The 23,687-nt window shown below is 34.4% G+C and overlaps 1 protein-coding gene across 2 annotated transcripts; it reads left to right on the top strand.

The window, feature by feature from the left end:
• The first annotated feature begins 362 nt into the window (after positions 1–362).
• plekhg7 (pleckstrin homology domain containing, family G (with RhoGef domain) member 7) lies at positions 363–22,611 on the top strand. 2 transcript variants are annotated; one of them, XM_051134475.1, is made up of 17 exons: positions 363–650; positions 3,246–3,978; positions 5,468–5,490; positions 9,841–9,959; positions 10,067–10,107; positions 10,481–10,576; positions 11,943–12,089; positions 12,295–12,390; positions 12,492–12,593; positions 13,096–13,209; positions 13,570–13,744; positions 17,183–17,298; positions 17,391–17,478; positions 17,910–17,989; positions 21,166–21,319; positions 21,508–21,605; positions 21,925–22,611. In XM_051134475.1, the coding sequence occupies exons 2-17, from the start codon at positions 3,361–3,363 to the stop codon at positions 22,027–22,029; spliced, it is 2,172 nt and encodes a 723-aa protein (XP_050990432.1). In that variant the 5' UTR covers positions 363–650; positions 3,246–3,360; the 3' UTR covers positions 22,030–22,611. The 2 variants fall into 2 exon arrangements, with proteins under 2 accessions (XP_050990432.1, XP_050990431.1); XM_051134474.1 differs by having other exon boundaries at positions 364–650; positions 10,478–10,576.
• The last annotated feature ends 1,076 nt before the right edge of the window (positions 22,612–23,687 follow it).

Genomic DNA, 23,687 nt, shown 5'->3' with positions numbered 1-23,687 from the left:
TTAAACCAGGGTTGCCTTTAGGTTTCAAAACTTAAACCATCATCAATTAGGAGGACGTTTCTTGGTACATCATCCTAATTTATCACTGACCCTATTACAACGTCTAATAACTAACTACAACTAAGTAAACTACCTGACTGACCCTATAACTAACTAAATGTGAATAGTAACCTAGTGATCACGTGGTCACAGAAAGGAAAGCTAAGATGCTTGACATTTGCTCAGAGTTTCCATGAGGTTATACAGCTCATGTGTGACTACGACATTTAACCTGCCTGCTACCTGTCATTTACTTTCTTACTTAGCGATTTCTCTAAGAAACATGAGGTCATCACGCAGTACGGGATTACACTGCTGCTCGGTGCGCACCGCACACACGCATATACATATCAACACAATACAGCTACGCTCCACCTCCACTGACCTTAGGCGACAAGGCAGCAGACCTCCCTCACACAATACCTGCTGAGCCACACAGTCCGTGCTATATTTTTCATACGCTTATTTCACTTCAAACGGAGCTGGATTCTGTTGTAACGTGTAATATTTTTAGCCGGTGTATAAATATAGCGGAGACACTGTATATTTGGTCCAACTCTTTTTCCTCCAGGATCCCGATTCTCAGATTCTCACCCGGGAACGACTAAGCGGTAAGTGGCACAGACAGTATAGTAGACGGACTTGTCTGAAAACATCTGCGACTTGTCCTCATCGATAAATGTTTGTGGTCTTGACTTTGCCTGATAGGAACAAAGAAGTTAAGGTATTGCATAAAATGTTTTATAACAGCATAGCTGTGACTGTGGTTAATAAAGTGGATGTTTTAAAATGATCTTCAATCGTAAGTCTACACTAGTTGCCCATGTCTGTTAGAGCAGGATCAGGTGCCTTTGTTTCCCACGCTGCACTGTCACAGTGATGGTGCGAGTCTAAGTTTATTTATTAAATGCATAACGATAAAGCATGTGGTAATTACATATGGGCTAATGCTGAAAATGTACTGCAGTTGGGTCAGTCCTAATAAAAGGTGCTTCCTTTCAGGTGAAAATAAGTGCACTTCCATAATGCACTTAAAGTGCTCTATTTCCACGCACTAATTTTATTCTTTAGTACTTCTTAAGATAATCTTAAGATCATCTAAGTGTACTCAAATGTGAATATGAACCACAAATATGAACGTGATTTTAGCATACTATTTCTGTAAAAAAAATTATGTTAGTTACCACTTGTAGTACACTTGAACCCAGTAGTGGATGAAAGATGGGTTCAAGTGCTTTACAAGTGGTAACTAAATGCATTTTTAATACAGAGATAGTATGTTAAAAGCACATTTAGTTCATATTCACGGTGTCCCTTAGATGTTCTTAAGATAATCTTAAAAATAATGTTTAGTATATTAAGTACAAAATTAGTGTGTGAAAATAGGGCACTTTAAGTACTTATGGAAGTATACATATTATGAAAATATGTGTAAACAATGACAAAACATGGTTATTACTATATTATTAAAGCACATTTTTGTTGCATTTCTGTTTGTGTTTGCCTAATTAAAAAATGTTGAAATATATATTTAAATATATATTTAGATTTAGTGCTTTAGAAACAACCCTTTTACCATAAACAAAAATTATTGTAAATTTGATACTCCCAAAAATATAACTGCAAACTTCTCTATTTATAATCAGTTTATCCTGTTTTTCTTTTAGGTTTATCTTATATAGTCAATTCTTAAATTATGATTTTGTATCATAAACCACTAATTTATCAAAAACTAGATTTCCGCACACATATCAGCATTAAATTCCCATTGATTCATGACCAAGCCTTGTAATGACTAAATTAACTGTAAAACTATTGACGATTTTTGGTTTTTAATGTAGCTGATGGCACAATCACACAAAGGTGTTATTTTCTGAAAAAAATGTATATATATATATATATATATATAAATATATAAATATATAAATGAAATATGCTTTTAAAAATCACTTTTTTAAATAGAAAAGGCAGCTATTTTAATGTATTGACCCAGTTTCTGCAGGCTCCACATAAGAAAACAAGATCAAATCACAGATTAAATAGTTAAGAAGTTAACTCTAAAAGTTAAGAGTTAGAAATTGAACATATAGCATATGTAAATGTACATAATATAAAATGCATAAGTATAAAATACCAGTCAAAAGTTTTTTTGATAAGATTTTTAATGTTTTTTAAAGAAGTTTCTTTTTTAAATTTATTTATTTAAAGAACAGCAAAAACAGTAAAACTGTGAAATATTTTTGCTATTTAAAATAACTGTTTTCTATATGAATTTATGTTAAAATGTAATTTATTCCTGTGATTTTAAGCTGAATTATTACTCCAGTCACATGATCCTTCAGAAATCATTCTAATGTTATTTTATTTTATTGTATTTTTTTGCAATATTTTATTTTGATTTTATTTTATTTTACTCAACTGTTTTAAATATTGATAATAATAATAATAATAATAATAATAATAATAAATTCTTGAACAGCAGATCAGCATATTAGAATAATTTCTGAAGGATTATATGACACTGAAGACCTCCTTATGATGCTGAAAATGTATGTTTGATCACAGGAATAAATTACAGAAAATTATTAGAAAGCAGCTATTTTAAAAAGTACAAATATTTAAATTTTTTGCAAATATATGCAGGCTTGGTGAGCAGAAGAGAAAAAAAAACATTAAAAATCCTACTGTTCAAAAACATTTGACTGGTAGTGTATATGCAATATGATGTGTGTAAAATGGACTACAATATGGACTCAGGAATATCACTTTAAGCATGCTGAATGCCAAACTACAAACTGCCTATTGAGAATGTGGTAAAAAAAATAATCCTCCTGAATTGCATAACATTCATAGGGGCTTTCAATGTCTGGGTGCTTAACGTCATAAGTATTGGTAAATACAGACTAACCCATTTAATCCCATTTTTGAGATTTTGAAGGGTCTATAAAGAGTTGTGCATTATGTGAACATAATGTTATCATTCCTTTTTTCAACATAACTGATTAGTAAAAAAAAAAAACGACTTACTTATTTTTTATTGTTTACAGTCGTAGACAGGAGAAGACGACAAACACATGTTTGTTGTTTTGTGCTTTGTGCTTACAATTTTGTGATTGTATGGGTTTAAAATGGGCATACATGGCTACTTCTTCAAGAGTTGAAATGAACATAGTGGGTGGCTTTTCTAATCCTTTCTTGCTTTTCAGAAGCTCCAGAGACATGGATTTTAGGATTGGACACATTTTTGTGGGAATGACTCGAGCCGAACTTGCATCTGATTCTTAGTCTTCTGCTGTTGGATATAATGCCGGACTACTCAAGATGACGGAGTTGAATTATGCTTTCATAAGTGAAAATGGCAAGGAAGTGGATAAAACTTTGGACTGGAGTTATATAGACTGGCATGACAAGAAAGCGGTCAAAGGGACGGATGCACAGACCCAAACCCAATGCGTACAAAGTGAGGACAAGGACACACAGACGACCAGTCCTTTCATAATGCGAATAGATCTAGGAAGGACGCCCTCCAGACAGAGGTTTGGTTCCATTACGGAGCCCGACGGCATGCCCGCACACTTGTTTCAGTTTGATAGACAAGCCCCGGGCCGCATCTCCACGTCCCCTACTCTGAGGAGGATGAGGAGCACGAGAATGTCCTTCCGAGATCCAAGCAAGTCGGACGGTCCTTTAGGAGAGGAGTCTCCCGCTTCCATGAGTCCCCTTTCTCCAGTATTCCGGGAGAAATCTCCACTTGCGGTTCAATCGAATGGAGAGAGCGGGAACTTTGAATCTTCAGTGATTCATGGGACAATTAGAACACACAGATCAAAGACCCTTGACAATGGTGTCATTTGCAAAAGACCCACGATTCAAGAGTCTCGTGATTCAAAAGAGCCAGTTTCTGATGATAATGAGAGCACAACCGATGACAATGACGAGGTATACAATGAGCTCAATATGTCATTAAAAATGTGAAAAAGCCATTTCTAATATAGGTTATGCATTCCTAATCCTAAGTATATATGAACAGTATTATGATACTTCACGAAAACATCGCTCTGGAATTGCACTAGCGAGCTGATATTTTATCATTTTTCATGCTGTCCATGGCAAAAGCAACTGGTACCATCAACGGTATTATGGTATTATTATCATATTATTAAATTATATTATCATAATATTATTATCGTTTTTATTTTAGCAGAAGGTTTAAGGTATATTTAAACTCAAATAATATATTTAATGTCCACTTAAGTATTTATTTATTTATTTAGTAGTTGTATAAAATTAGTTTTAATTTTAATTTTTAGTAATTTTGTTATGTGCTTTGGCATTTTTAACAAATATTATTATTTAAGTTATTATTTATTTAGTTTTAGTTATAGTTCAGATTTAGTTTGTTTAAATTTAGATAGGTTTTTCATGCAATATTAATTTAATTTAATTTAATTTAGATGCCAAGACAACATTTTTAAGTTTTGTTTAATTTTTCATGCAATATTTTATTTTATTTTATTTAGCTTCCAGGACAGAATTTGTCATTTTTGTTTACTATTTTATTTTAATTTATTCAGTTGCCAAAACAGCATTTCTAATTTTTGTTTAGTTTAAGTTTTTCATGCAATATTTTATTTTATTTTATTTTATTTCAGATTTTATTTCAGATGAACAAAAAAGTTTACATTTAGATAGTTTTATTGCATTCACTTAAAATTATTTCATTTAGCTGCCAAGACAACATTTGTAATTTTTGCTTAAAGTTTTTCGTGCAATATTATTTTATTTTAATTAGCTGCCATTTCTAATTTTGTAGTTTAAAGTTTTTCTTGCAGTATTTTAATTTATTTTATTTTTCTATTTTATTTCAGATTTAATGCAATTAATAAAAATCTTTTTAATAGTTTTACTTTCTGTTACCAGTATTAAACCTGGTCCTGATCACCCTTTCAGTGTTATTTTGATTTGCTGACTTTATATTATCCTCTTCTAATTGATAACAATCAATTTCCTTTTTCATGATATGTGATGATAAAATCTTTTATTTCATGTGGCCTGTACATCAAATGGCAAGTATCATGAGCCAGTCTCATTCTTCTTCAACCTCCCAAAGTAGTAGTTCACAATAAGAGCTTTTGACAGCTCTTGAACCAGTATCTTCATGCACTGACAGCTTCGAGCAAACCCTCTGATGAGACTCCTTTCACCACAATAAAGCAATCACCAAATAGCAGAAGGGTCAGTGAAGGATCAAAAGTATAAAAGAGAAGCCCCATTCACTCCTTTCACACATTCATCCAAGCCTATCCACAATAGAGTGAGATATCAGTAGATGTGAGAACTATAGGAGTCTTTTACTATGATGAAATTGATATCACGCAGCTGATGACGAGTGTTTTTCCTCATGTTTGCTCTCTTCTTTTGATTACAGGTCAAGGATCCCTGTCACAAAAGGTATGCGAGCTGTCTCTATCTAATGTTTTGCATAAACCGTCCCCACCCGACTCATATTTGCATGTGAACCGTAATTCTGCCCTCAATGTTCTAGTCACTTTGTTCTGTGTCAAACCAGCATATCCTTGTTCACTAAAACTATCTGTCCTATGCTTGTTGCTCAACATCTTTAATTTGTAGTGTTGTTTCATTAATCCAGGAATTTGTTTGTGTGGAAACACACTGTTTGTGGTAATGAGGCCAAAGCGACACATTTTTTCAGTAGAGCGCCACCGTGCTGACGCAGGGGGAGCAGGGGGAAAAGGGAGGCTCACTGTTCATTGTATTGCTGCTTTGTTAGCTGTGCATGAACTTTTAAGAGCTATTAGAGTCCCATCGTTCAGCTCAGAGAAACTCTCATTAGTGCTGCTTTTCCCCCCGTCGGGCCCACTGTGCTTGGACCACGGTTGTCTTTTCAGCGGTGGATAATTAGGCAGCTATTGTGGCCTTAATTACAGTCTGATTGCAGTGCTCATCCCCGGACGGCGATTGGACGGGACAGTTATTCATTATTCCTTAGAGGTGCGAGGACAAAGCTCCCTTCTTTGTGGCTGTGCCTGGCATAGAGGGCCGCTTCATTCTGGGACTGCATTGTGGATGCGCCTCTAGATAACAAGCCATTAGCAGTGTCCTGTTTTTAATGTTGGTAAAAAGGAGATGCGCTGAGTGACTTTTACTTGTAGGGTTTTAAAGCCTAATGTATTGGCATTCTGCGTTTCTGTTTGCACGTGCAAAAGAGAAGTTAGTTTATTAGCTGTTTATTAGCCTCTGTATCTCTGAAAAGGTCCAAAAGGATGCAAATGATAAAGTAAAAGGTTAATAAGGAAGTTTTGATGGGTTCATTGTGCCAGGTGTCGTGGGAATGGGTGTTCACTTTATAATACTGAAGAATTCATATCTCATAGCAATTGTAGATGACTCAAGTGTTTATTGGTATATGATTGCATATTCACTGTGATGAATGTGGAAAGGCTGATAATAGTATCTGCAGTTGTACAGTTGTAGTGTATATATATATATATATATGTTTTTTAAAATCAAAAATAAAGTTTAAATTTAGCTGAAAACTGAACTAAAAATAGTCAATTTAATCAATTAATATATATATTTTTTACTAATCAACATTTATATAAAAACTGAATTGTATATAAACATAAGACATAACATTTTTATATTAACTTAATGATGAAACATACATTAAATAATTAAGACAACAGGTTAAGTAAAAGTAGAATATGTAAAATACTGTATATTTTTTAAATTAAAATGCTATCAAGCTATGGACATTAAGTGACTTTTTCTGAGGTAAATGTAATGTTACGTTACTGTTTTTTTTGATGTCTTTCCATGGTTGAGACACTGCAATTAGTTGAGACAGGATACATTTAATACTGTAATACTGTATCTTTCAACATACAGTTGAGATTTTATCAGTACGTACATAACAGTACAACATATCAGTAAGATTTTTTATGTTTTTATCATCAAGGCTGCATTTATTTGATAAAAAATCCAGAAAAAACAGTAATATTGTGAAATATTATTTCAATGTAAAATAACTGTTTTCTATGTTAATATATTTTAAAATGTAATTTATTCCTGTAATGCAAAGCTAAAATTTCAGCATCATTACTCCACAGTCTTCAATATCACATGATCCTTCAGAATTCATTCTGATATGTTGATTTATTAGCAGTGTTGAAAACATTTGTGCTGCTTAATATTTTGATGGAACCTGTGATACTTTTTATTCAGGATTTTTTAATAAATAAAAAGTTAAAAAGAACAGCATTTATTTAAAATAGAAATATTTTCTAACAATATAAACTGCCATTTAAAAGTTTGTGTTTTTTTATTCTTTTTCTTTTGTTGAAAGAAATTAACACTTTTATTCACCAAGGATGAGTTAAATTTATAAAAAGTGATAGCAAAGACTGATATTGTTAGAAAAGGTTTCAATTTTGAATAAATGCAGTTCTTTCTAACTTTTTATTCATCAAAGAATCCTAAAAAATAATCACAGTTTTCAAAAAATTATTAAGCAGCACAAAAGTTTCAACACTGATATTAAAGGTAATAAATCAACATCATGGAATCATTTCTGAATGATCATGTGACACAACAGAGTGGAGTAATGGCTGATGAAAATTCAGCTTTGCATCACAGAAATTATATTTTAAAAAAAGGAACCATTAATTTAAATTGTAGTAATTTTTCACAATATTACTGTTTTTTTATTCTTAAACAAGTAAATGCAGCCTTGATAAGCATGAGAGAATTCTTTAAAAAACATTAAAAATCTTACTGATCCCAAACTTTTGAATGGCAGTGTACATTCTGATGTTAATTCATGTTTATTCTGTGCTTTAACTAGTAGTAAAAGAAATAATCAGTTTATGTGTGTGCTTTGCACTGCAGCTTGAACTGTCTGCCAACATATAGTGCCGTTTTTTGCACTTCATGCCTTCCGAGTTTGAATCCCGGCTTGTGGACCCAGTCCAGTCCCACCCCTCTCTCTCTCTCCGTTTCCTGTCCGATCAAAACTGTATTTATCTGTATGTATTTATTTTACAGATCAAGATTTGTCAAGTCAACAGGCAAAGTCTGTCTTGATCAGCTTTAGTTTTCTAGTTGTAGCAAAACAGATTTGTATTCATTTCATAGATGGAATTCATGATTATCTCTTACTTCCAAACTCTTATTGCTCCCCCATACCTGCATCTGAATATGTAAAGCCCTGTACATTTTTATTGACACACATCACATAGTGGCACACCACTGAGTATTTGTACAGCTGGATGGGCACAAAGCTGAGAGTGACTCAAAAACAAAAACCAGACTGTCCAGTTGTGTGTGAAAACAATCATAGCTCTGCCTAAAAGCCCTTAGGATTTTATGTCAAAATGCAACAGGGGAACTGAAGCAGAGCAGAGCAGAACACAAAATCACTATACGGAACTATAATCTTGTTTAATCTAATGTATTGGTGATAAAAGATAATGACTAGGAACTGCACAAGAGCACGAGAACAAAATGCAAAATATCATGATCTATGGATGATACTATAGAAGAGCAATGGTTAACTAAAAAATAAAAAAACTCAGTCAGAATAATTAAATTTCTCCATATAAAAATGAGGTTGCTACAATTTTTACAGATTTGACTGATTTTGCTAATGAATATAAATCTACATCTGCATCTTCTAGCTAATATCAAATGTGTATTTCTATAACAAAAAATGTTATATTATTAATATTATCAGGTAACACAAACCTGTTTCTTGATTTGAAACAATATTACTCAACACATGCAAAACTAAGAAATAATTTCAGGTAAGATATTTATTTTGTTTAGGAAAAATGCTGGAAAAAGTGAAGAATTCAAACAAATATGTGTGTTTGTCATGTTCTGATCATAAAGACTGTTTTGAAGCCACATTAAACATCTGTTTTTTGACAACTTTCACACTGATCTGCCTTTAAACTTGAAAGAAATAAAAAATTGACATTTATTATGATAATTATCAATATCGACTGATATGAAAAAAATTATCGTGATGATATTTTGGCCATATCGCCCACCCCTAGTTCAGTGGCATTGTTTACGTTCAGTGCCGCCAATATGGCCGACTGATGGCGTGCTGTGAAAGCACTCTATATTTCACATCATGAACAGTGTACCGGTATGCTGTCATTCATATCGGTTTACCATTTTAACCGGTGTATTACTCAGCACTAATCCAACTGTTCAGTTAGCTGCCAGGCCTGTAGATCCACAATGCAATGGTGTGCGTGTACAGCCGATACATGGTATGGTTTTGTTTATAATCGTTGAAAACCAGTTCTGGCCATCTAATACTAACAAGGCATGTTAGAAATGTGAACATGGAATTCTTTGATTTCCTGCTAAAGCAAATCTGCCTTGAATTTTCAAGTTTAGCACGGCTTGGCTCTGCATAAACAGATTACAACAGCACATTGGCCAGGGTTTATCAAATCTTCTCTGATTTATTCAGTGGAACAATTGTTTTTCGAGGTCTAGAGAAATGTTGTGCTATCGTGGACTGGAGTAAAGGTTAAAACAATTTGGCAGAATTGCAATTTACATGCAGGTCACTCTAAGCTTGTGGCGAACTTGTAGAAAGAGTCGTTATACAAATACGAACCAAATAAATCTTAAATGCGATGCTCTGTGGTTAACCAACATTATTTCAGTGAGCATCCATCATGCATAACTTTGAAAGGCTGGCTGCCTCAGGGGCCGGAATGTTCTCTGAAATCACCTGCTCTCTTCTGGTTTGCTTTTTCTCAGGCTGCAGGAGAGGAGGCGGAGCTCTGTGGTTGTGAGTCTTCCTGGATTGGATGTTTCCCCTGGAGATTTGTTTGTGTCCAATGGCGCTGCTGATATTTTAAATAAATCAGCCTATTCAGGTTAGTCATGCCTCGGTCAATGCCATGACTTGAAGTACAACTACTGTATTCCCATAGCCCATCTCCAATTTTATGAAGAACATAAGTTTTATTGCACTTTCTTACAGACACTAAGAAATCAAAGTGGCCCTTCTCAAGGCGTAACACAGTAAGTGCAAATATTCCCATATTTTAATGTTTCAACACCATTCAGATATGTCTTTCGTGACGTTTTGATCTGGTGCCAATTCTGCGGTTGTTGCCATCTGCAGATAATTCTGTTGTGATTTTTCAGATGCTTCGGATGATATCTAGCACATAGTGTTCACTGACCCACTTTGAGCTAAATCAGATTTGAATGCACATACCCCCTTCCCCCAATCAATTCCATTAACAGTAAACAACAACAAAACGGGCACGTCTAACAAAGCTCAAACATGTCGTGCTATGCAATCTGCTCCAGTTTGTGCTCAAACACAAAGAGATCTGTTGAGGGCAGGGCACTGTGATGTTGAATAAATGTGAATGGTGTTTTCCAGCAGACAAAAGTGAAGACTCACAGTGCAGCTGACATTGACAAGTGTTTGGCTGGTGTTCAGATTCAGGAATGGCGAGACACAGACTTTCAGACATACAAGGTATGAGTTCATAACTGCCATCAGTTAGTTTTATATCCCATATGCCATTAAAAGTTTTATTTTTGTTGATGTTATTAAAGCAAGACACCCCAAATTAGGGTAAAATTTTTTACTAATAGATATTGCCATAATTCCCCAGTTGATAGATTACATTAAGTATTGTTTAACATTAAGTGTTAAAAAATGTGCAATGTTTATGCAACATTTAAATATGCAAACAAGGCATATAATAAATACATTTCCATAACAGAAATCTAAACATTGGCTAAAGCCAGATTCAATTTCTCTATGGTTTCTCTTTTCATCACTCCATAAACCAGAAAATACTGTCAACAGCCAGAAACAAATACATTTTTCACCATGTTTTTAGGAATAAAATGTTGCAAAACACAGGTAGGGGATACCTGTAGAAGCCCTCTATTAAAACCTTTAAGTGATTTATGGTTCAGTGCATAAGAAAAAATTCAATTTGAAAAGGTGGCCTTTAAACTTATGTTTGTAACTGACATCTACAGATGCAAATGGCTTAAGTATGGAAGCCCATTTTCGCCACTGAATTAAAAAAAAAAGGTTATTGCTACTTTTCTGACAACAGTTCTGACTTTTTCTCAGAACTGTGAGATATAAAGTCTCAATTGCGAGTTATAGTCAGAATTGTGAGATAAAAAATTGCAATTGTGAGAAAAAACATCAGAATTGCATGATATAAACTCGCAATTCTTTTTTGCGACTTTTTTCTGGCAATTTTGTGACTTTTTATCTCACAATTCTGACATTTTTCACACAACTGCAAATTTTTTTTTTTTGGCAATTTTGTGATTTTTTTTATCTCACAATTCTGACTTTTTTCTCCCAATTGTGAGTTTATATAACGCAATTCTGACGTTTTTCACACAATTACAACTTTTTATCTCACAATTCTGACTTTTTTCTCCCAGTTGTGAGTTTATATCATGCAATTCTGACGTTTTTCACACAATTGCAACTTTTTATCTCACAATTCTGACTTTTTTCTCCCAATTGTGAGTTTATATCACGCAGTTCCTTACGTTTTTTCACACAATTGCAACTTTTTATCTCACAATTCTGACTTTTTCTCGCAATTGCAAGTTTATGTCACGCAATTCTGATTTTTTAAAAATATGCGTTTATATTTTTCTCACACAGTTCTTACTTTATACAAACTCAGATTTCTGAGAAAAAAGTCAGAATTTTGAGATTAAAAGTCGTAATAACCTTCCAGTAAAGTCCAAAAAAATATACACTTAAAAGTGTATTTTATGTTTCCTCTAGCCTGAAATGATAACATCTGTTTTTTCCTGTAATTTCTTGCCTTAAGGAATCAAATTTCTCTCATGTTTTTCAGGATATGTCTTTGGAGGACTTTTTGAGAGGCCGCTCTGAACTGGGAGCAGCAGAGGATCCAAATGCCTACCGTAAACAGGAAGCCATTTGGGAACTTTTTACCAGTGAATGTGTTTACTTCCTCGATCAGCTCTTGGTTTTAAAAGAGGTGTGAACACAATGCTTTCAGAATTTTGAAAAATGGTGAAAAAGACAAACGTCAAAAATATAGTTTTAGCTACTGTATGACGCATGCTTACAGTAGCTGAAATTTAGCAAACTATTAGCTAGCACAAAGGTTCTGGTACCAACAGACCATTTAATCACTTTATAAGAATAGTGCTTACATGTGTTTGCTTTTGTTCTGCCTGTAGGTGTTTTTGACCACACTATCAGACCTGCAGATGAGAGAGTGTCTTCAGGACATTGACTCCTGGAGGCTATTTGCAAATCTCAATGAGCTCTGTTTGGTAAGACTTCAGTGACCAATTGCCGGTTTAAACAGATTTGGTCTGTGTTCTGGTTTATAATATAAAATATTGTTCTTGGCGTATTTCTTACTGTATTGCAGGTTAGCTTTGGCTTCCTTACTAGTCTCTTGCGTGTCATTAAGGAGATGTGGACCAATCCAGACAGCTATAGTACTCAATCTCTTCTTGAACTCCTAAGAAAGGTAGAACACCATAGGTTGACATTTTTAATACATGTGCAAGATGTTTAAATGATTTTGAGTAAGTATTTTTAGCATACCAAGGCTCCATTTGATCAAAAATACAGTAAAACAGTACTAATTCATTCCTGTGATGGCAAAGCTGAGTTTTCAGTAGCTATTACTCCTTCAGAAATTATTTAATATGCTGATCAAGAAACATTTTTATTGCTATCACTGTTGAAACTCATACAGTGTAAAAAATAAATACTCATAAAAATGGAAAGTCACGGTCAGTGACTTTTAAACATAATGTATAACTTCTTAAACGTACACGAGATTTGACCCCTAAGCTCTTTTGTGCTTACAAAATGTATCATTATACAGGCATTTAGCAAATGATTGTTCTAGAAAAACTGAACACCATTAAACATTTGTTCCTTATTTGCTGAAAGATAACGACATTTTCTCTATTCTCTATTGTTCTCTTCTGATCCCTTTCCCATTTTGACTGTTGACTTTGCAGGCGTTTGGTGAGAGCATTTGCCATTGTCTACAGAAATACTGCCTGAATTACAGTACGGCCATCCTTTATCTGGACAGCCTGAAGCTCAGAGAGGACTTTGGCTCTTTCGTGAAGGTAACCGTGGAAAGCGTGATTTGACATGGTAAATCAGGGCTTGGTCTTAATCTTGACAAGATCTAGGGAACAGGGCAAACATTACCATGCGAAGTTCACGTCACCATTGGGACTGCCGTTTTTCACGCAGGAGCACCGTGACCGGCTCGCTTGAGTGTTGACTCAGCTACTTTCCCTTTCTTACATCATCAGCTCTCGTCGAGCATTGTTGCCTGTTGTGTTCTTAAACTGTCTCCACATTAATTTTGCCCTGTCACTTCTAGCTGGGGATCTGGTTTGTCAGTTGACTGATTTGTCTCGAATAAAATCTCCTTAAACATTACATATCTTTTCCCATCCTTCACTCTTTCTGTCATCCAGTGGTGTGAACGAAACGAGCAGTGCCGCAGGCTGCATTTGAAGGATCTGCTGGTGGCTCCTCTGCAGAGGTTTACACGGTACCCTCTGCTGTTGAAGAACATAGGGAAGAAGAGTTGCTCGGAGGCCGAGGAGAACACAATACAGAGCATCGTGGACATCGTCGACAGAGCCATTTGTAAGTTGGTGGCATTACTTTGTGACAGATGAAAGTACAGGTGCACTGATATAAAAATTCTAGCCCATAATGATAAGCAGATCATTCATTTCCTGTAATTAAAGCTGATAACTATGGAAGCTTGTTTCAGGATAAAAAAATACAACTTTTTTCATTGCAATTCTGAGAAATAAAAGGCTGAATTGCATGATATAAACTCGCAATTCTGAAAAAAAAAATCAGAATTGTGAGATATTGTATAAACTTGCAATTCTAAGAAAACAAGTCAAAATTCTGGGATAACTTCTTTGGAGTTGCAAGATGTGAACTTTCAATTCTCAGAAAAAAAGTCAGAATTCTGACACAAACGTGCAGTTGTTAGAAACATGTCAGACTTGTGAGATAAAATTAGCTTACCCTTTTATTTTGTGGCAGAAACAGATTCCATAGATAACTGATAAATGGGCGATATTAAAATTACATGTCATTGTTTTCTTAATACATTTCAAATTAAGTCCATAAAAATCAATCTTTTTAAATGCTCTTTTTAAAAGTAAATTTAGACATCAAAACATTACATGTACAGTCTAAACATTTTGGAAGCCCATTTCTGCCTCTGAATAAAAAACTTTGGTAACTGCAACTTTTTATCTCGCAATTCTGATGTTTTTCTCAGAATTGTGAGATATAAACTTGCAAATCTGAGAAATTAAGTCAGAATTGCAAGAAAAAAATATGCAATTCTTAGAAATAAATTTGCTATTCTGAGAAATAACCTCTAAATTCAACTAAATTCAAAATTCTGAGAGCATATCAGTCTTTTTTCTCCCTCAAAACTGGACTTTATAACTTGCAATTTATTAACTTGCAGTTTATGGCCTGTTTTCCAAATGCCTTAGATAAAAAACATTACTCGTGTGCATCTTGAGACAAAACAAAGGAACTGATATATTTTAAGATCAGTCAGTGCAAGTTTTTTTCAGTCGAAACAGCTCAGATTGACATTTTAGTCTGGGACTAGGCTTTTGTCTGTGAAACCTGTGGTATATCTCACAATTCTGAGAAAAAAGTCAGAATTGCAAGATACAAAGTCGCATTTGTGAAAAATTCTGGTATATCTCACAATTCTGACATTATAACTCGCAACTGCGAGTCTGTATCACGCAATTCTGACTTTATAGCTCGCAATTGTGAGTTCATATCACATAAACTCGCAATTCTGAGAAATAAACGTAATAAAACAAAAATCTGAGAACATAAGAGAAAAAAGTCGCAATTCCAAATTTGTATTATGCAGTTCTGACTTTACAATTTCTTTATATTTCTTAATTTTGAGTTTATATCACAATACTGAGAAAAAAAGTCAGAATTGCAAGATATAAATTCATATTTGTGAAAATAAGTCAGAATTGTGAGATAAAAGCTCTTTATAATTCTTTGTCATTTATAATTTACAATTAGGAGTTTGTCACGCAATTCTGAGAAAAAAGTCAGATTGCGAGTTTTTGTCTGGCAATTGTGAGTTTATTTCTTGCAATTGTGAGTTTATATCACAATATTGAGAAAAAAAGTCAGAATTGCGAGAGATAAATTTCAGTGTTTTTATCTCGGAATTCTGCCTTTATAACTAGCAATTGCAAGTTTGTATCAAGGTCAGAAAAGGTCAGAATTGCGAGATAAAACCTCTTTATAATTCTTTATAATTTGCAATTGTGAGTTTGTCACGCAAATTCTGACTTTTTAACTTCCAATTTTGAGAAACTCATGCAATACTGAAAAAAAATTTAAACTGCAAGTTTTCATTTAGCAGTTTTATCTTATTTATCTTTTTATCTTATTCTGACTTTATTTCTCGCAACAGCAAATTTATATAACAAGTCTGAGAAAAAAAGTCAGAATTGTGAGATAAAAAGTTGCAGTAACCTTTTTTTATTTTTAATTCAGTAGTGGAAACAGGCTTTTATATAAAATGGATATTCATTTTGAGATAACATTTAACAATGTTATTAAAACTTTTAGTGAGCGTTATATGATGGCAAAGGTACACTAATTGTAAAAATAGAGTAAATAAAAATCCAATATTGGCCAATATATGTCCATTTTTAAAAAGTAAAAAAAATATCTCTAGTATCAGCTTTTACAATAGATAGAAATATTGATTTTCACTTTCTACAGTTATTGTGACTGATAAGCTTTGCTTCTCAGATGAGGACACTTTGAACTCGTTTGGGTAAAACACTCACGTCAAACCAGATGACAGGTGACTTTTCCTGTTCTCTGACTGCCTTCGTAGGGAAGCTGTTTGCGAGGCGTGTAGTGACAGCCGCTGTGAGAAAAACGATATGCACTGACTCTGTGACAGAGCTATTTTTGCCTCAGAGATGTGAACCAAAACAGCTGAAAGTATGCCATGTTTTAGTAGGCCATGAAAACGTGACATTTTTATTTGCATGTCGTGTAAAAGCCCAGTAATCTTTTTATGAAGCATTACACAACTTGTCATAAACCCATTATGTGTATATCAAATACTCTCTTTTGATAAGGAAGTGAGATTAATACACTGTCTGTGTGGTTTCATAGATTCCCAATAGCTGCCATTTGTGTTAAAATATTTTTGTAAACAATATTGTTTATAAGTTAAATTATACTGTTTTTCATAACATAGTTTTATTTACTAAGACAAAATATTAAAAGAAAATGCTCTGATGGTAATGACTACGTATATTGTAATATCTGATGACACAACAAAATATGGTCCTATTTTTAGTCATATTACAGGGAAAACATCTTATTTTACAACAAATATCCCAGCAACTGACTCTTTGCGATCGTAATGACATTTTTTCTTTTTTATAGCAAGCCATTAATTTAACTTTTAACAAAAAACACAGTGAAAATGGCTGTTATGAATTCAATAATATTCTCTACAGTGCTTGAGGTTATGGTAATGATCACATTTGCCATCCTGCCTTGACTTGTTGACCTGCTCCAGGGCTGATTTATGGCTAGACGGGCTTGAAATGATTAATAGGTTAATCTTCTATTCAAAAGCAGTTTCTTTTTTAATTCAAAACATTTCAGGATGGCAGCAGCTCATTCAACACATTTTATTACACAGTTCCCATAACCAATATAAAGGTGTGTGTGTGTACAACTTGGTGCAATTAAAACAAGTCAGCGTATAAAGAGCTGTCAGATGGGTGTGGGGTTCAAACAACACGATTGTGTCATTGTTGAAGAAAGAGCCTGTACTTGGAATGCAGTAGGAAGAATCTAGAATTAAAATACAGTTGTCTCCAACTGCACAACCAAAAACAGGATCTGTGGTTTTACAAAAGCAGTAATGTTTGTTTGGGGAGGTGTGGATGAACGCGCTAACCTTTAGTAGCCAACCGTCTTTGTGTAGGCTGATGATAGAATAGAGTTCCCACCCAAATCTCTCTCTGTGTGTCTGTTCAGATGATCTTGAAGGAAAAGTGAAGTGGTTGGACAACTACCAGAAGGTGAAGCAGCTGAAGGAAGCTCTGGTGTGGCTTCCTGTGTGGGAGCGAGACAAGAGGTCACAAGTTCCAGAGGTCTATGTCAAAATCTTTATCTTCAAGCATGTTATTCTTAATAATACTTAATAATTTAGTTTGATTTCAAAACTGTGCATTTCACTTAACAGAATCTGAAGCACTTGCTGAAAGCTGTAACCCTTGAGAACCTGGTGTCTCACCGTAGTCTTCTGCACGATGGAAAACTCGTTCTCATAGGTCAGATAAATAAAACCATTTTCCCATTGGTCCATTTATGCATTTAGGACATTCACTGTAAAAAACAATTTGTTGAGTCAACTTAAAATAATCTGCAACCTGGCTGCCTTAAAATTTTAAGTTCAGTACACTCAAAAAAAGTTTATTCAACTTGAAATGTTAAATTATACTAAGTGTTATTTTTGAGTTGTATCAACTTAAAATTTTAAGGCAGCTGAGTTACTTACCCATCTAAGTTTAGCAAACACAAATATCTAAGTTGTTACTTAGTACAATTTAACATTTCAAGTTGACTAAACTTATTTTAGTTGACTGAACTTAAAATTTTAAGGCAGCAGGGTAACAAATTATTTTAAGCTGACTCAACAAATTGTGTTTTGTATTTTTTACAGTGTTGTTGTGTATGCTTACATTATCTTTTTTGCACACAGAAAATGCAAAGATGCATGAGGTCTACTTATTTCTTTTTGACGAGTTTCTTCTAATCACAAAGATCAAGCGAAGCAAAAAGGTGTGTTATTGACCATTATTAAGTATGTATATAAAGATTCAAGAAGAGTGACTATTGTTTGGTGTTATTATTGTAAAAGGCTTAGCAGCCCCATCTCTGTTGACATAAATCACAAAATGGGCGATGTGTCAGAGTGTGTGACATGATGTGAAAATAGATTTGTTGATTCTCTCTGGGAGTGATTATTGATTTAAGCCATTACTTCCTTTTACATACTAAGGTTGAATAGAGATCACATAATAGTACTGTACTGACTACTGTAAATGGAAATTAGAATTTAAATATATTTATATGAATATATTTTAACTTAGATGCTGTTAAATTTACAATAAAAGATAAGTTTGCAAGATAACATTGCTATAAAAAGCTAAAAAGTAAAGAAGTAAAAAAAAAAAAAGATCGCCTTTACTTTTTAAATACACTAGTATTCTAAAGTTTGGGGTCAGTATGTTTTTTGTTTTGTTTTTTTAAAGAAAAATACTTTTATTCAGCAAGGAAAGAATAAATTAATAAAAAATGCTAGTAACAACTTTTATATAAAAATATATACATGTACACTAACAGTCAAAAGTTTTTGAACAGTAAGATTTTTAATGTTTTTTAGAGAATTCTCTTCTGCTCACAAAGCCTGCATTTATTTGATTCAAAATACAGCAAAATCAGTAATATTGTGAAATATTTTTACTATTTAAAATAACTGCTTTCTATTTGAATTTATTTTAAAATGTAATTTATTCCTGTGATCAAAGCTACTGTAAATTTTCAGCATCGTTATTCCAGTCTTCAGTGTCACATAATCCTTCGGAAATCATTCTAATATGCTGATTTTCTGTTCAAGAAATATTATTATTATAATTATTATTAGAGTTGAGCCGGATACTCGGCTGAAACGAGTATCCGGCACGGATAAAGCACTTTTGCCGAGTACTAGTATCATACGAGTAATACGAGTCAATATCTGTGCTCGGATTGAATAAAAATTCTCATTGGGTAGTTTACTGTGTCTGCGTTCTGTGATAGGCTAGTCACAGGGCCCCTCCCCTACACACATACTAGAGATGCGCGGATGAGCTTAAACGTCACCGGAATCCGCAGCTCCAAATAAATGATCCGCCCGCCACCCACCCGCACCTGTATTTTTCTCTGATTTAGATAACCGCACCCGACCCGCACCCGATCGTCATTTACAATTATTCTAATTCTTAGTTTTGCATGATGATATGATGAATGTGATGAACACTTATAAGCTTAATCACTCGTGCTTTTAAGCCAAATCCACGCTAAAAAGAATAACGTTAACTGATATCTGGACGTGACGTATTGTTTTCGGTATAATGTACTGATTCAAATTAGTAATCAATAATAATTTTTATTTTAATACTCGGCGTGCCTCTCTTGACATGCTCTCGCGTATGAACAGGCAGCAAATGTGGTGCTGGCGCGGACGGAGCGGGCGCGGGCGCGGGCGCATCAGGCGCATCAGGTGCAATGATAAAACATATTTCAAAGGAAGCCGGCGCTAGGGTCCTTACCGTCTTTGCTGGGTGTTTTGAGCGAATTTTTTGCATTTATTCACATACGATTTAGTTACAAATGGTGGCCTGTCATGATTTTGGCTAATGCAGGACACTACTGAATGATGCGCATCAGAGGGGATTTAGAAGTGGGTGCGCAGAGCCGACTGATAAAGAAATGGGTATACGCGGGTTATACACACCACTGCATATTAACCTACTCGAGTATTTAAAACATATGTTAGAAAATACAGTTAATATTTGCGTCATTATTGATTTATCAATAATGATTTTACCACCCGCAAATAATCAGAATGCAATTTTTTATTACCCGACCCACCCGACCCGCGGATTATCCGCAGCGCCCGCGGATATAACCGCCATCCGCGCATCACTAACACATACAGATTTATTGTGTTGCTGTGTCCCGCTCTGCTCACACACACACAGAACACTGAGAAGAGAAGAGAACAGCGCGCTCTCTCTCTGTTCTCTCCCTCAGTCACTCAGGTTTGCGGGTTTTTTTCCGTTAACGTTTAGGGTTTCTTCAGCATCACTTTTGTTTTTTACTTTGGTTTGTTTGTAGTACTTACTTTTTAACCAGTAGAGTTTTGGTAAACGTGGGGTTTGTTCAGACGTGGTGCTTGGTAAAAGCGACTCGCGTCTCTGCCGGAGAATTTATTTTTCTTTTTTAAACCGTCAGCTGGCTCTGACCAGTTTTTTTACTTCACGCACTGAGTGTCTGACACTTTCTTTCTGTATTTCATAAATAAATAAATAAATAAAAAAACCACACTGCTCAAGGTTAAAAAAAGAAAATTATGTTGAAATGAAAACTCTTGTTCATTACATTTTACTTCATAATTGCAACCGCATGTGTTGTATTCATTGTTGCAAAACTTATTCTGTATATAGTTCGTTTGTTATCATGATCAAAACCACTGATCTGAAGCTCAATGCTGATGCTGTCATGTAAATAGTTTTCTAATCAGCAATAAATATAACAATTTCTGATCAACCCATATCAATTGCATGCTTAAAATAACATACCGGTTAAAGCCCCGCCCATTTCAATACAACATGACCCACTTCCAGGTTAAATCCCACCCACTTCCGGGTTAGGCCCCACGCACTCCGAGTACAGATACAGATACAGATAATTCATATGGTTAACAGATACAGATACAGATACAGATAATGCTGTACTCGCTCATCCCTAATTATCATCAATATTTAAAACAGTTGAGCACATTTTTTTCAGGATTTTTAAACTAAAGCATTGTAATATAATAACTTTTAGCCTTATCTTTTTGAATGTTTTTAAAAAATATTGCTTGATTTTAATTAAACTTTAGTAAACATTTAATGTACATTGAAATTATAGCATTCAAGTGTGGTGTGGAAGGGCCACTTTTCACAATACAATTAATTTCTAGAAAATATGAATGGAAAAAGTAGGTGGATACAAGTCTAATCCCATCCTATATTTATCATATGTTTAAATATTTTCTTTCACTTAGAAAAAAAATAGCACAATACACAAAATAGTTTTCCTAATGCTGCTTATATTTAAAATAAGGTTTACTTCACATATAAGTTTAATTTTGTGTACACAAACTTTTAAAACAACTAAAATCACAGGCTTGTGTGTTTGTATTACAGAAATCTGGCGTGATAGATTCAAACCCTCTGCGTCCGGCTGCGGGCCAAGATCTTGGGCTCTTATTACAGGAGGGCTGTAGTTTCATTGTCCTAGACCAGCCCATCTCTCTGGACCGCCTGCAGCTAAAAAACATAGACCAGCTCAATGCCACAGGTGCTGACGGCATGCACAGACATACCATGACGCACACTTTGGATTAAGATCGTGTTGCAATTGTTATATAATTACTTAGTAATCCAGACTTTTCCATTGAGGATGGACCAGCCCATGTGTGATCAGCACTGATAATGATTGTAGATAAAAACACTGAGGTTCTCACTCTTTGTTTCTGAATGTTTCAGCATCTGGTCTGCACAATTCCTTCATAATAATGCACCAGAATCGTTACCAGCAATGCATCGGAGTCTTCATTCTGCAAGCCCAGACTGAATCTATGAAGGTAAATATATTTGATCCTCGAAGACCCAGTCTTTGATTGTCACCCAACACCCATAATTCACAGACTCAACAAGTGCTGACATGTCAAACATAATCAGGTTATTCAGTATTTACGTCAATTTGACGTTCTTGGCAGATGCTTCTCTTTCTATTAATTTTAGGGAAAAAAAAAATATGATTTAAAAATTACATTTAAAATGTAAAATATATTAAAACAGAAAACAGTTATTTTAAATTGTGATTTCACAACATATCTGTATTTTTGATCAAATAAATGCAGTCTTGTTGTATATTTAGGTTGTATGCTGTGTGTGTTTCAGAAAACGTGGGTTTCGGAAATAGAGGATGCCACCAATTCCCTGCTGAAGCAGGACTGTCAGCAGCTGCGGATCAATAACTCTTTTCTTGAGTCTTCACAGATTTAATTTATACAAAGACTTTCTAGAGAACTGAACCACTGCAGTGCACAAAGGCATCTAATGTAGTTTCAAGGAAAAGTTCACCCAAAAATGTAAAATCTGTCATTTACTCACCTGACTGGCTTATATGAGAATGTCTGAGTTGTTCTTTTCCATACAGCGTGACTGAAGCTGTCCAGTTCTTAAAAGGATGGAAACCACCATGAAAGTATTTAAGTCCTCTATATGACACACCTTGTGCAAAACATCTTTTTATGTCCTGGAAAGAAAATCATAGGGGTTTGAAATAACATATTTTTTGCATTACTTCTATAACAGTGGTAACACCAAGCAGTTTAAACTTCCACAAAAGAAACATCTTTTTAGTTCCCTTTTTTCATTTTTGGAGAACAGAATGTTGCACGTTCCTAATGTAAATAAAGATGCTGTGTGTGTCACAGAGAGACATTGTGTATTGTGGGAAAATAGTAAGGACCTACTGTATGTGTTTTAATACAGTGTGTAGGTTTGCAAAATTTAAATTTGTATAAATTAAAATTTTCTTTGAAAACAATATTATGCACTATATTGTTTTGTGAATAATTTACTTGTTTGACCATGAAAATAAAATATTAAGTTGTTTTTATACATCACGAAAAAAGTATTTCATTTTAGATGGGTCATGAACTGGCTTTTTTTAAAAAACAAAAAAAACTGTTCTCTGTACAATACTATAGACTGCCGAAAGTTATAACAAATCAAGAAGAGTGCAAAAAATTGTTTGTGGTTGGCCAAACTGAATTAGGATTTCCAGGGTAAGAATCTTGACAACATTTGTGTTTGTTCTTATAATTTCTGGTCAGGTAGGTGAAATATTAGGCTAATATCTTAATTAATGCTGCTAGCATGTATCTTTACCACCTATTAACTTTAGTTTGTCAAAATATTGTGCCCTTTACTGCTTACTAAGTCCTTCAATATATGTTTCCACACTTCTTTCTCGTAGTTTAGACAGCATAAATTCGCAAAACAATGTATTCAGTAGTACATTAACCGTGCAGTCCATGCTGTTGTTTACATCCGAGTATCGCAAATATGGCCGCGCATCCGGTAACTGATCAAAACTCACCCCCTTGTCATCCAAGATGTTCATGTCTTTCTGTCTTCAGTCGTTAAGAAATTATGGTTTTTGAGGAAAACATTTCAGGATTTTCTCCATGTAATGGACTACATTTTGAACTTCCAAAATGTAGTTTAAATGCAGCTTCAAAAGGCTCTAAATGATCCCAGCCAAGGAAGAAGGGTCTTATCTAGCGAAACGATCTGTCATTTTTTTCGAAAAATAAAAATTTGTATACTTTTTAAGCACAAAAACTGGTGTAGCACAGGCGCGTCCATGAAGGTACGAATTAGTAATTAGTCGTTCTTGAATGATTCTTTCATTTTGAACGAATCTTCAATGTGACTCGGGAAGAACGAGTCGTCTCGGGAAGTGATTCGTTCAGTCGCGCATGCGCAACATCCTATTAGGTTCTGTACTGGAATTAGTTCACCTGTTTAGAGTTTTTGGGTTTTTCCGAGTCCTTCGTTCATCTTATGGGGCTGTCACGTGATAAACGAACGACTCAAACCCGAAAACTTGTCAGATAAGAGGTGAGGTGAGCTAATCATAGACTAAAGACCCA

Source organism: Labeo rohita, chromosome 18 (assembly GCF_022985175.1).
Source record: "Labeo rohita strain BAU-BD-2019 chromosome 18, IGBB_LRoh.1.0, whole genome shotgun sequence".
NCBI lineage: Eukaryota > Metazoa > Chordata > Actinopteri > Cypriniformes > Cyprinidae > Labeo > Labeo rohita.
Note: the sequence above shows the minus strand (reverse complement) of the source record. Positions and strands in the feature narration are given on the sequence as shown.